Here is a 13,236-nt window from a genome sequence, read left to right as displayed (position 1 = left end):
ATTTTAGGAAATGCAATTCACTCTAGTATTTATTGAATTCCTATCATATGCAAGGTACTAGGCTAAAAGGTGAGGACACAAAAATAGCAGACCTTTTATATTTACAGCCCTAACCATCTGATAAACATTGTTTTAAATGTTTTAGTTATACTTACTCATTTGCTCTTCATAGCAACCCTATGAGATAGATTAATATTATCATTAACCATTAATATAGTCCCTATTTCCTAGATAAGAAAATTAAGTAAATAGGCCAAGGTCATACAGCCTATAATTTCCTGGTTTGATCCCAGAAAATCTTAACCACTACATTGTATTATCTTGCCTCTTACCGAAGAAGAAACTGAATCTATTAGGTTAGGTAAGTTGTCTAAAGTCGCATAGCTATATTAAGATCAGAAGTACCTAAAACTATGTTTCAGTTTTTTTTTTATGATTGTTCATTTGTTTTGTTTTTCAGATTCCACATATAAATGAAATCATAACAGTATTTGTCAACAAGTGGTTGCTGATGTGGGGGGTAAGGTTGGGAAAGGAGGTAAAATATAAGTGAGGTACAAGACTCAGAATTAAACTGAAAATATAAAACCCAAATGATTTCTATATAGTAAATTGAACCAGAAAGGTAACTTGCGTGTGATTCTGAATACTAAGATAAAATGCTCTTATTTCTCCTTAAAATAAAAAAGTTTTTTTCCAGTTGCAAAATAAATCAATCATAGGTATGAAATGTGCAGTGTGGGAAATACAGGCAATAATTATGTGGTATCTTTACATGGTGACAGATCTAGACTTATCATGGTGATCATTTTGAAATGCATAGAAATACTGAATCACTATGTTGTGTGACAGGAACTAACACAGTGCTGTGGGTCAATGATAACTTCAAAAACAAACTCATAGAAAAAGAGATAAGATTTGTGGTTACCAGAGGCAGAGGGTGAATTAGATGAAAACAGTCAAAAGGTATAAAGTTCCAGTTATAAGATAAGTAAGTACTAGGAATACAATGTGCAACATGACAAATATAATAAACACTGCTGTATGTTACATATGAAAGTGGTTAAGAGAGTAAATCCTAAGCCTTCTCATAAGGAAAAATTTTTTTAATTTATTTAATTTTGCATCTATATGAGATGATGAATGTTCACTAAACTTATCATTTCATGATGTATATAAATCAAATTATTATGCTGTATGCCTTAACCTTATGTACTGCTGTATGTCAATCATATCTTAACACAACTGTAAGAAAAAATTAAGAAGTGAAAAAAAAATCAGAAGTAGATCAAAAGTCAGTGTAAATCCAACATAAAAATCAAATTTTAAAACAACATGTACAAATCAAATACAAATTAATATACAGCTATTTACACACTCTCTATATTAATTTGTTAACTTCAAGGTATCTCAACTGATAGAATTTCTAGTACAGATCTATAATCCCTTATTTAAAACCTTTGGAGCCAAATGTTTTAGAATTCAGAATTTTTTTTTTAGATTTTATTAATATGGCATATATATATATATAATATCATATCGTATTATACAACTATGCCGACAGATTCTGACACAGCACTAAGTAATAAAAGATAGTAATTCTGTGGGAGGACTCAAATATTTACACTTAGTGGGTAAAATAAAGATGATAAATAGCAACGTGCTCATTTAGGTCAAGTTTTGCCAGCAAATGAATTCTTCACAAACTTATCAAAAAGCATTTCAGACCCTTCTGGATTTCAGAATAGCAGAGAGTTGATTACAGATCTGTACTATGAGGAAGATATTTTGTTGGAGGGGTTTTCTCCTTAAATAACATCATTTAGCTTATTCTATGAAGCAATATAATGAATGAGGAAGGCAAAAGAGCTTAGAAAACACTTTCCTCTGTGCTTTTGCTTATTACCTAAACCTGACTCCTCATTTTTTTTGGTTTGTTTTAACTTTTTTGGATTTTCCTTTCAATTCACTAAAGCAGAAGATGCCAACTGTAAGCCAAATGACATAAACCTAGACAAACAAAAGACAACAGATCACTCTTCAAACTCCAAACTTCCTCACTTTTTCTGCTCCACCCTTTAGCTGGTAGTTGATACCTGGCTGCCTTATCTGATGAAGACAAGATAACTTCTATTGCTAAGTTTCAGGGGTTGGTCTCAATATTCACTCTAACAGTTTTAAAAATCCATAGCAACAGTTTTCACAGATACAGATTCTGGATTCAGGTCCAAGGACCACAGGGAGGATATCTCCATTTTAAAAAGATACTCAGCTTGATTCTCATGCTTATCAAAGTTTGAGAATCACGGTCTTAGAGGTTAGACTACCTGCTGAACCCTTCCAACACTTACGGGGCCAGGGACACTCTCTGGATAAGAAACATAAATGCCCAGCACCTAGACCATGGAACTACAGATTTTCAAAGTGACCAAGAGCAGCTCCCTGCTTATCCCATTACCTGTGTCTACTAAATAAGGAAAAAGAGAAGCAAAAGCTGAAAGGACAGAAAAAACTTCCTAACTAGAATTTAGCTTCCTGACCAAATTTAGGGAGGATTTAGAGGAGACACAAGGAATGCTGAATGGTCACATAGTTGTGTTTACATGCATATGGGGTTAGAAAAACATAGATAAACCACCATGCTGAAAACACATATGCAAGTATTTATGAATTGAGTATAGACTAAAATTTATTAACAATTTCAAAATTATGAAAAAGTTAATTCAAAGGCAAGTCTAATTCTTCATCATCCTCTAAGGATGTCAGTCTTTAAAAAAAAAAAAAACCAACCTAACATTACTGTTGGCATTGGCATTGTTAGCTAACTATAAATTACATTGAGGTACTAACTATTAAAGCAAAATAAAATTTTATACCAATATATAATGCTTAAAATTATACCTTTCATCAATGCACCTCAGTGAATGATAAAACTATGACCTGTTACAGTACAGACTACATATTACATATGATAAACAATTTAGATGTGTAGTAAATTCTAGAAAAACTAAAAATAGTTTGAAATAGCAGCTTTTATTACCTTTTTCTTTAGCATGAATATCATCACATATGTGTAGATCTAGATGAGAAATCACTAAATGATGGGAGGTTTCTTTAACATCAAAGTCATTGAATAGTTTCACAATTGCATCGTTTAGATCAGGAGCATTTGAAGTCTGTGGTGTCTTCACTTGCTGGGTAGATGGGGCTACAGTAGAGCTCTAAAAGATTCAAAACCGCCTTATCACTGCAAGTTAAATATCTGACATTCCCCACTCAAGAAAATCTAAATATTTTTAGTAAAAGAGTCATGAAAAATAAGCTAAAACATTTTCTTTTGTATCAGTAACTCAGTTTCCCTAAAACATTTTCTGAATTATATAGGAATAAAACTAAAATCTAAAAACTGGAGAACTACAAAGAACATGAATAAAAACTCAATATGTTTTAGAAAGTATTTGCATAGCTATATTTTCATATTTATAGCCCTTCTTGTTTTAGAAAATATGTTTAATAACTATTAAAGGCAGCTTATTTAAATATTATTAGTTCTATATATTAAAAAAGAAAACAAATGTGAGCCCCATATACATCAGCTATATAGACTATTAATACATCCTGTAGAAATAAATCCCTGCTTTGTAAAAGCACTTGTGATATTATTTAGTACAAGTGCTCTTGAGCTTTTCATAAGAGGTGTGGTATGTCCTCTGAACTTGGATATTTGAAGCCAGACAGCAGAAGAGATTTATTATAGATTATGAGTTCATATTCTTTTCTCCCTAAAGAGAAAAAAACACAGAATACTGCTGAAGTATAAAGACATTTGTGAACTTCCAGTAGCCTAAAATAATTTTGCATACGTAAGTATACCGTGAGATGATCTGTATGTTAACCATAGAACTATACATGAAACTTTGGTAACAATTAACAGAATGAAGACTAGATTTTTCATTAAAAGTATTTTTAAAACTTTCTAATTAAGAACAATTCACTAATAAAAGTATAATTACTTACGAAAAATTAAAAGACATATATATATACACACACATATATACAGCTTGTATACAATTTACAAGTATCTATTAAGAACTAAGATCATATGTAAAAGAATTTCAAAGAGTACTCAGTAAATGAGAATCTCTCAGTGAAAATTAATGGGGCCCATAGAATTTAAAGAAATGCAAAGATGAAATATGGTTGTGAAGCCTTAAATTCTAGAGGCTCAAGTAAAGCTTTTTTTACTAAGTAATAATTAAACGGATTTCTATCAGAAAAATCACTTTTTCTTTCTTAGGTTTTTTCCCCCCATCTACTTCAAATGCCTTAACAAACTATTACTTATGTCTGTGATGGTACTCTTTTGAAGGAAAACACTCTGCATTTCTTTAAGCATGTTTTCTCTCTTTCATCAAGATAAGTACTGATACAAATAAAAACATAAGAATTAACCTTCCTACAAACACTTTTCTTCATACTGAGGGAGATTCAGGTTTTTGGATGCTATTTGTAGGGGGAAAAGTGGGATACTATAAGCTCTTTTGCCTCATGAATAATCTTAACAACTTAATATTCAAGTTTGTAAAGCTGCTAAGTTGTAAAGCTGAGCAAAGAACACTATCAACTACTTGTCTCTCTAATGCACTCTTCTTTATACCCCAAAATAATCAGGACATTCTGTATGATACCTAATGTAGTGATAAGACAACTACAACCCAAGAAAGAAACTCTATGGTAATGTGAACAGTTAAGTATAACTACTATGAAATATTATGGAATGACAAAAAAATACTAATTACAAATACTAATGACACGGAAGAAAACTATATACAGGCACTTACTATATTCTTACTAAACCTAGGAAAAAATGCAGATGCTTAGGTAAAAAAATCTGTAAGGAAATACCTCAAAGTGCTAATGCTGGTTTTGCTTTGGTGGTAGGATTATAGAATTCTGTCCTTGTTTCTAATTTCCTAATCTGTATCTTTATCTAGTTTCTGATCTATATTCTATTTTGTATAAAGATATCCACATATTATATAAATAAGAGCTACAATAACATTAACACTTTGTGTATTGGTCTTTAATTTCAATTACCATCTCTGTTAATGACATCCTAAGCTACATAAATCCTCATTGCAAGCCTTAATAGACTAGTGTTTACGTCTATGGTGGTAATATTGTAAAATATTACCTCCTGTACTACTTCAATTCTTTTCCACTCCAAAATGGAACTCATCATTACCTTTTCTTAGCCTTACCTCCTTTAATCATCCTTTAAAATCCTTCTGCATTTACTTTATTGGCTAACGGAATTAACAATTATTTGAAAAGTTCTCAACTTTTCTCTCCTTTATCCTCAACTGATAAAAGACTTAGATATCTCTCCCCAATTTGGCTTATTTTTCCTTCTTTCAAACCATTACCAGAGAGGTCCACCCCTCCGCTAGACTGGCAACCTTCCTATTCTTCAGTCCGTCCTCTATAATACCACCATGTGATGCCTGGCTTTCCTTTCCTACTTAAAAACTTCCATTTGACCTCCTCCTGCCTATAGGAAAAAGTCAACACATAATGCCCATCATGTCTAGTCACCACATACTTCTGCCTAAACACAGGCTACCTGCCCAGGAAAATTCTATTCTATGCTACAGTCCAGTATTCTGTTCATCAAACTTTTAAAATTAGGTTCTCTCAGAGAATTATGAAGACATTTCACTGGATAAATATTAATTATTGGTAGAATGATAGAGGGTTCACAATCAATTCAGTTTGTTTTTACTGCTAAAAGCTTTGGGAAACTTTGTTCACATAAAAGGTAAATTGGATTGAAATGAATTTCATTTTAGCAAAGTGACATGATTCTTTGAACTCCTTCCAGTTAGATGCCAGGATTCACAAACTTATCTATTATAAAAAATTTTTTATTTTTAATAGTCTTGCAGCTGACATTTATTAAATCCTTCTTCAAATGTGTTAAAGGCAACAAAATGGAAACTACTTAATTGGTTAGTTTGTCATTAGTCATTCACTTCCAACATGGATAGCAATATATCATATTGCCTGTCTCATTTCCCAGAGGTTTTGGGCCCCCCACCACCACCTGGCCACCCTCCAGGATAAATCCATCATAGTAAGAGTGAAGATGAGTAAGAAGAATGCCTTTCATTTGTAAAGTAGGATAAAAGTAATTATGGAAAAGGAGAACCAGTCTGACATCTTAACACAAGAATATTCTCAGATAGACCAAGTTTAAAAGAGTATCCATCAAAATGGAAAATGTGAAACTCAGTTTCCTTAAAACTTGGAAAACTGTCACATATATACAAGGCATGAGTACCTATTCTCGAGAAAACAGTGCTCTAGTTTAAAAAAAAAGAGAGAGAAAAGAAAAGAAAAAAACCTTATCTTTATCAGAAAACATCATGCTCTTTAACACCATCACTTTTGCAGATTCTATTTCCACATCTGAAATACCCTTTCCCTCACCTGCGAACTTCTTAGTTTTAAGACTTAACTTCATTATCCTCTTTGTAAAACCTTTCCAAACTCTGCAAGCACTTGATTAAGACTTCTCTGTGCTTCTATACAACCCCCTCACGCCATCTTTAATTCTTCACTCTAACATTTATGTTGAACTGCAATTTGTTTTATATTTGATTCCCCATAATATTGAGATCCTTGAGGGCAGGGTCAGACAATATTTATTTTTATATCTGCAGTGTCTAGCCCTGCACCTTATGGCAAAGCAAGCAAGCAAGCAAGCAAGCAAGCAAGCCAGCCAGCCAGCCAGCCAGCCAGCCAACTGACATAGTCACAAGAAAGCCTAAATTCCCATGTACCAGGCAGACCACCAACAAGCTATATATCTAAGATATATTACTCTGTTTTCAATGAAATAATTCATAGAAATACGATTTCACAATATCCTTTAAGTTTTTATTAGGTGGATATAAAAAGGTCAATCGTATTTCTTATAAAATTACCAAAAGACACTATACACTGGAATTTTCAAAATCCCAAATCTACAAAATCTTCTGCAAAAATCTTTATATTAAATTCTCAGAATTTAGTACTAGGAAATATTAGAAAATATTTTTCTTTTCAGAAAAACCTAGTAATGCTTCTGATTTTAAGAAAGTGATCATTAAATAGCTTTCCCCATTTCTGTCCCAGCCATCAGACAATCCTAACAGTTTTGTATTCAACTTCAGCAATACCCTAGGGCTTCAGTTTTCTATTTTAATACTAACCCTCACATTCCCTCACTTGACTATAATTACCCACGTTTTTTTCCTTTCCCATTTACTTTAGTAATTTTAAAATTGTACTTCTTTAACTTTCTGAAAAGAAGTATTTATAACATCAAAATACTTTTATGTTATCATTAATCTAGTGCCAAGGACAGAACTCCAAACAAAATAAGTACTATATAGATACAAATATATTTCACATACGTTTTCATATAGATACCATATAATTTTACATACAAGAGTATAAGAAGATTCTCGGACTCAAAAGTACTACAATCTATATCACATAAAGAAAACAATTAATCATTCTGATTTTAAAGCATTTACATGAAAAATGAAGTGTTTTTGCTAGTAACTTAATAGCATACCTGTGTAGGTTCAGGAGCCATACTCTTCCTTTGTTCTGTTGATTTTTCTATTGCTTCACTAAGAGATTTTGCGTATTGTACCATAGCCTTTAACTGGGAATCCGTTAAAACCCATAGTAAGTCATCCAATATGAGAACTAACTTTGTTGCAATGACGTTGCAGTCCTTTAACTGTCAGGACAAAATGATTCATAAAATTAAGCCAAGATATAAAACTTACAATACACTTGTATTTTTTAAAAGTTTATTTATTTTAGCTTTCTTTTTAATTGAAGTATAGTCAGTTTACAATGTTATGTCAACTTCTGTTATTTTTCTGTATTACTGGAACTGATTTGCAACAGACATGAAATATATTTCCTCATCCTAGGCTAAAAAAAAGTTTAAAATTTCAGTGGCTTAAATATGGATTCTTCCTTCATTCACCAAATATGTACTGAGTTCCCATAATATGGAAGGAATATCTCTTAGTATTGGAGATACAGTGGTAAAAAAAAAAAAAAAAAAGACTGACAGATGCCTGTACCTTAGGTACAAGTCATACAGGTAACACATACTTACATAATTTAATTTTTCATTTATAGTTAATAAATCATATAATTACCTACATTAACTCAACCACAGTTGACCCTTGAACAATGCAGGGATTAATGCATATAACTTATGGTTGGTCCTCCATATCAGAAGTTCCACTGCATCTGTGGATTCAACCAACCTTGGACCATGTAGTACTATAGTATTTACTACTGAAAAATATTTGCATGTAAGTAGACCCATGCAGTTCAAATTCATGCTGTCCAAGGGTCAACTATAATCCCAGTAGAAAGGGGGGGGGGGCATTAAAATTAATTAAAAACTAAAATGCTATTTTAACCATATTTCACATTTCAGAATATTTGTATTATCATACTCTGAAAAATTCTTTTCAATTCAATTTAGTATAGTGACTTGTGTCTATAACTACAAAACACACTGTTGAGATTTTAATTCAGCCATGTTTTTAAAAAGTCATTACTTTCCCTCATTAAATTTCATCACAATTCACAGTGGACTCTCAAATTCTGACATCCTTAAGTAACTATCTCCCCTAGTTTTATCTATTTTACCAGTCATATCTGAACAGTCTTCTGAAGCTAGTAGTTTTGGTTACTAATAATAAAGGCTTTACCGTTTACCCACTCCTGAGCAACATTCAATAGAAGAAATAAAATTACAAAACAGTTAATGTTCAAAAATATTTGGCAACTGAGAAATCTATTCAAATTTATCAAAAATAAAAATCTAAACATTAAATTGAGAAACCTGAAAAGTATTATCATTACACTAGATTTCTTCAAATAGCGCTTGGGCCACCATATTTCCTTTTACTTTGCGCTGTTTTAATGTGGCAATATTTCATCTAAAAAATAAATTTAAAATTTCCCATTAATTCCAATAGTTATCACCTGAATCAAAAAGGCAACCCTGTTGACTTACTCTTCTTTTAAGTGTAACTCTGATTTTTGACTGGTTGGTTATTAATCGAACAGGAGCACACATAATTTCAAGATGTGAGCTTTGGGTAGCATCTGCCTCTATTCGAATCATCTGCCAATTTATTTCCTTAAATGTCAAAACCTAAAGAGAACACAGAGATTAGCTTCACTTACTCATGCAAAATAGAATGAGAAAAATGTAGATTTGTAAAAATAAAGTTAAATAAATTCTAGATATATCCACTATGCTTTTTTTTGAATTATACACTTCCAAATTCAGTAACACATCTTCATGATTACATTCATCATCTGTAAAGCTGTTAACACTTTTATTGTAAGTAATTTAATTTTAATACAAAGTATAAAGAACATCTGAATCATGTAACCAAGAAGAATTTTAAAAAACGTATTTTAGTTTTGTAAATTTGAAATTTAATTCTGAGTAGCTGAGAAGTTAAAATAGGACTCATTAACTCTGTAAGTTGAAAGATTTATTACAGTAAAAACATTAAAATATGCATATTTTATAATTAAATGATTAAAAGTAATACAGAGAAAGTATAAAGGGCAAATGTAAATCTAGTATTATGTGAATATAAGTAACCATAAAAAGTAACTTTAAATATCCTTTTATGTTAATCAGCAGCTAAAACATTTTTCTAAACAAAGAAAGAAAAAAAATTTACCTCTCCTCTCTGTGGGTCTTGAATACGAGTAAATCTTAAATCTCCATGTTCCCAGTTTGCATTTACACTATAGATCCGTAGCTGGGAAAGTTCAAAGGATGCATTGAAGGCTTTTGCTCCAATGCGGATGACAATGGAATTTACAGAAACAGTAATTCCCTCAACTACTTTTTCAGCAAAGCCATATTCACTGGGAACACAAAGCAAAACAAAATATAATGCACTAAAGCCAAAAAAAAAAAAATTAAGAATGAAAAAGTTTTCTGCTAAAATTCTCATACAAAGTACACAAACTGCCATAATATTATTCATTTTTGTTTAAAAATTTTTTCTTAAAACAATAATCTACTCAGGTTAGATGTAAGTTATAAAAATGCTCTTCTCAAAATGATAAAAGGTTTTCGAAATTGGAAGTTACTCTCAATTACATAATTATAATCACCATCCAAAGCTGCCTACTCTTAAAAAGCATTAGTGCTAAATTAGGGCTAAATTCTTGACACAAAGAAGGCTGACGAGTCCAACTGGAATATAATCTCACAATTTAGGAATGAGATCAGAAAAAGTTCACATTCCCTAATGCAATTCAACAAATATCTATTGAGCATCTAGAATGTGAACGATGCTAGGACATAAGGAAAATTCAAGTAGAGTTGTGGCATTACAGGGCTTGCAAGTTACTTAGGGAGGGAAAAAAACATATCCTAGTAACTTAAACATGAGGCAGTCTGTAATTAAGTACTCTAAAAAAGGAATCATCTGTGTACTTGGTAGAGGAAGAAATTGCTTATAACTAGGGAGAAATATATCCAGGAAAGAAAGATGAAGTTTCTACACGGAAAAATGAGAAGTAAAGGAAACCTTAAAATTGGGAAAAGCATGAGCAAAGATACAGAGAAGTAAGAAAGTAGAGGACATGTTTCAAGAATAATAAGTAGTGCAGTATGACTGGAATACAGACTATCTTATCTATATATTTTGGCAGGGGGCAGTAAAATTGTGCTAAATTGGTACCTTACTTCAATTATCATCAATGTGACCATTATTCCTAAATCTGTCTTTAACCAGATTTCTTGCTAGAACTTCAGACAGTAAAATCCAAGTGTCCACCAGAGAGCTCCACCTGGCTGACTCACATATTTCAAAGCCAACATGTATAAAAGTAAGCCCATCATCTTTATTGATCATGCACATCTCTCCTCTATACCTGCTGCTATACTTCCTGATTCACTATCTTATTGAATAAATAATATAATTTATCTTTTCTAAGATTTAGATGACTTATCTTTTAAATCAGGTAATACTATTTAGGTTACATGTGGACTGCACGAAATAATGCATATGACTCAAACAGCCCAACTTTTGACTCATGATACTGAAAAAAAGTAACTACTATTTATTATATTATAAATAACAGTATGTTATTATTAATACTATTGGAAGTTTAAGGCTTAGTTTCCTCATGTGTAAAATGAAAACAATACCTATTTCAAAAGGTTGCTGTGGTCCTTAAATGCAATGATACAGGTATAGTAATTTATATAATCTTTGGCTTGCCTGACGTAATTTTGCTATTAAAAAAAAGGTGGTTGTCTACATTGTGTTTAGAAAATTGAGAACTGAAGAGGAAGAACTCATTAGCATCCTAGGGAGGAGTTGCTTTGATTCTAGGGACAAATGTTGGGTCAATTAAACAGAAAAATTCCTAGAGTTGGAAGAATATTTATATAATAACGTGGGAACATACTTTGGAATATCCAACCCCATCTACTCTAATCTATGCACATTAAAGAGTGTTACAATTGTACTGGAGGATTTACAATCAGAAGGGTGAAGCTTGAATCAATAACTAAAGTCTATATATTTCTGTCATCCATTATATGTCATCCATTATAAATTAAAAAGTTGAAATTTCAGTTTACAAATAAGTCTCTTCTGAGTTTGGTCAGTCTTCACATAGGTATTTATCTCCTCCAAGTGAAGAGATAAAATCAAATTTCTGAACTTACAAAGTTTACAAGACCATCAATCTGTGGGAGCAATGTTAGCCTACAGGTCCTACACAGAAGAAAGGGCCAGGTTGTTAATTGTTAATCTGCTTCTATTTTAATCCTTGGCTAGAAACAAAATCAAATAGATCAGTGTTTCCCTAAATTGCATAAGTGTAAAGAATTGTTAAAAATATATATTCATATTTTTGATAACCATTGTAGACCTCTAGAATTATAATTTCAAAAGGAGCCTAAAAAACTCTATAGATTTGATAAGCATCTTAAAATGAATGCAACAATCAGGCAAGTCAGGAAAATATAGAAAAAGATTAACCATATTGCCATACATCAAAATATAAGGATTATCATCATATGATTACAAAGCCAAAATTATAAAGCTTGTTGTTGATACTATAAAAACACGACTTAGGAAGAACACTATCAACTACACTTAGCACACAATGACAAAATACCTCATTTCTGTCACACATAATTAAAATGTCATTCATTTATACCAATTTTCCTGACCTTTTGCCCTTAAAAACATCTCTGTTTTTCCTCCAAGTTTCAGACTCTAGCCAATTTAAAGACCAATTGCTCCAATCTACTCTAGCCTGAAATCATAATTTGAACTTCAAAATCTCAAATTGCTGGATAAACTGTATAGCTGATAAATCTGGCCTTCAGTCAACTCTGAGCAGTAGATGGATCACCATTAGATTCCCATGTGAAAAGTCACTGATCAGGCTGAAGGTATTCTCACAGAATGTACTAAGGTAAAGGTGGTTCAACTCTGGTGAAAAAGCTCTCCTCTTAACAGAGAAACAAACAAAAGAGGGGGAGAAAGAGAAAGGGTGAGAGAGGGAAACAGAGTGTGTATGTGCGTTTCTGTATGTGTATGTTCGTCCTCAAGAAGAATTTATCACGGGTTTTATACAGCACCTAGAATACTATAAATGTTCAGGGCTGCCATGTTGTACAATCTGAGGAGGAATTAATCACATTAAAGTCTATGTGAACTTTTTACGTGAATAGCTGTACAATCCAAAAGTAGGGCAGAAAACCTGCTTTGAGGAAATGATATGTAACACAAGGCCCAAATTTACTGAATGCAAAAATAAATAGGCAATTTTTAAAAGATCTATTTTTTAATAACTATTCTAACTTCCAAAGCGGCTTTGTGAAATGGCCCCCGTGCTTCTACTTTACTAGCATCTGATTTTTATCTATCAAAATTCAGCATGTGTAATCCAAAGATCTATAATTTTTTAAGGCACAAACTTAACTCTTAAGGGTCATAATACTTTCATTGATGCACAGGATAAATGTTATGAAGAGAAAGTATTCAGAGACCAAGTAAGAGACTGATTTATAGAATGCCGAAGCTCTTCTGCTTCCAGTTTCTGCTACTGCTCTGTCTTCGATTAATCATCATTATTTAACACAAGGGAAGCAAGATGAAT

At 32.0% G+C, this 13,236-nt stretch overlaps 1 protein-coding gene across 2 annotated transcripts in view; it reads right to left on the bottom strand.

The window, feature by feature from the left end:
• Positions 1-13,236, bottom strand: part of UHRF1BP1L (UHRF1 binding protein 1 like) — a 93,420-nt gene that overhangs the window by 38,026 nt on the left and 42,158 nt on the right. For both annotated transcript variants that reach the window (XM_032493559.1, XM_032493558.1), the window contains 4 exons: positions 9,783-9,972; positions 9,098-9,238; positions 7,622-7,792; positions 3,041-3,221 (listed from right to left, as the gene is read on the bottom strand). In XM_032493559.1, the coding sequence (XP_032349450.1) occupies positions 3,041-3,221; positions 7,622-7,792; positions 9,098-9,238; positions 9,783-9,972 (683 nt within the window). The remainder of the gene's footprint in view (positions 1-3,040; positions 3,222-7,621; positions 7,793-9,097; positions 9,239-9,782; positions 9,973-13,236) is intronic.

Source organism: Camelus ferus, chromosome 12, assembly GCF_009834535.1.
Source record: "Camelus ferus isolate YT-003-E chromosome 12, BCGSAC_Cfer_1.0, whole genome shotgun sequence".
Taxonomy (NCBI): domain Eukaryota; kingdom Metazoa; phylum Chordata; class Mammalia; order Artiodactyla; family Camelidae; genus Camelus; species Camelus ferus.
The sequence above is the reverse complement of the archived record's forward strand: the minus strand, read 5'-3'. Positions and strand labels throughout refer to the sequence as shown.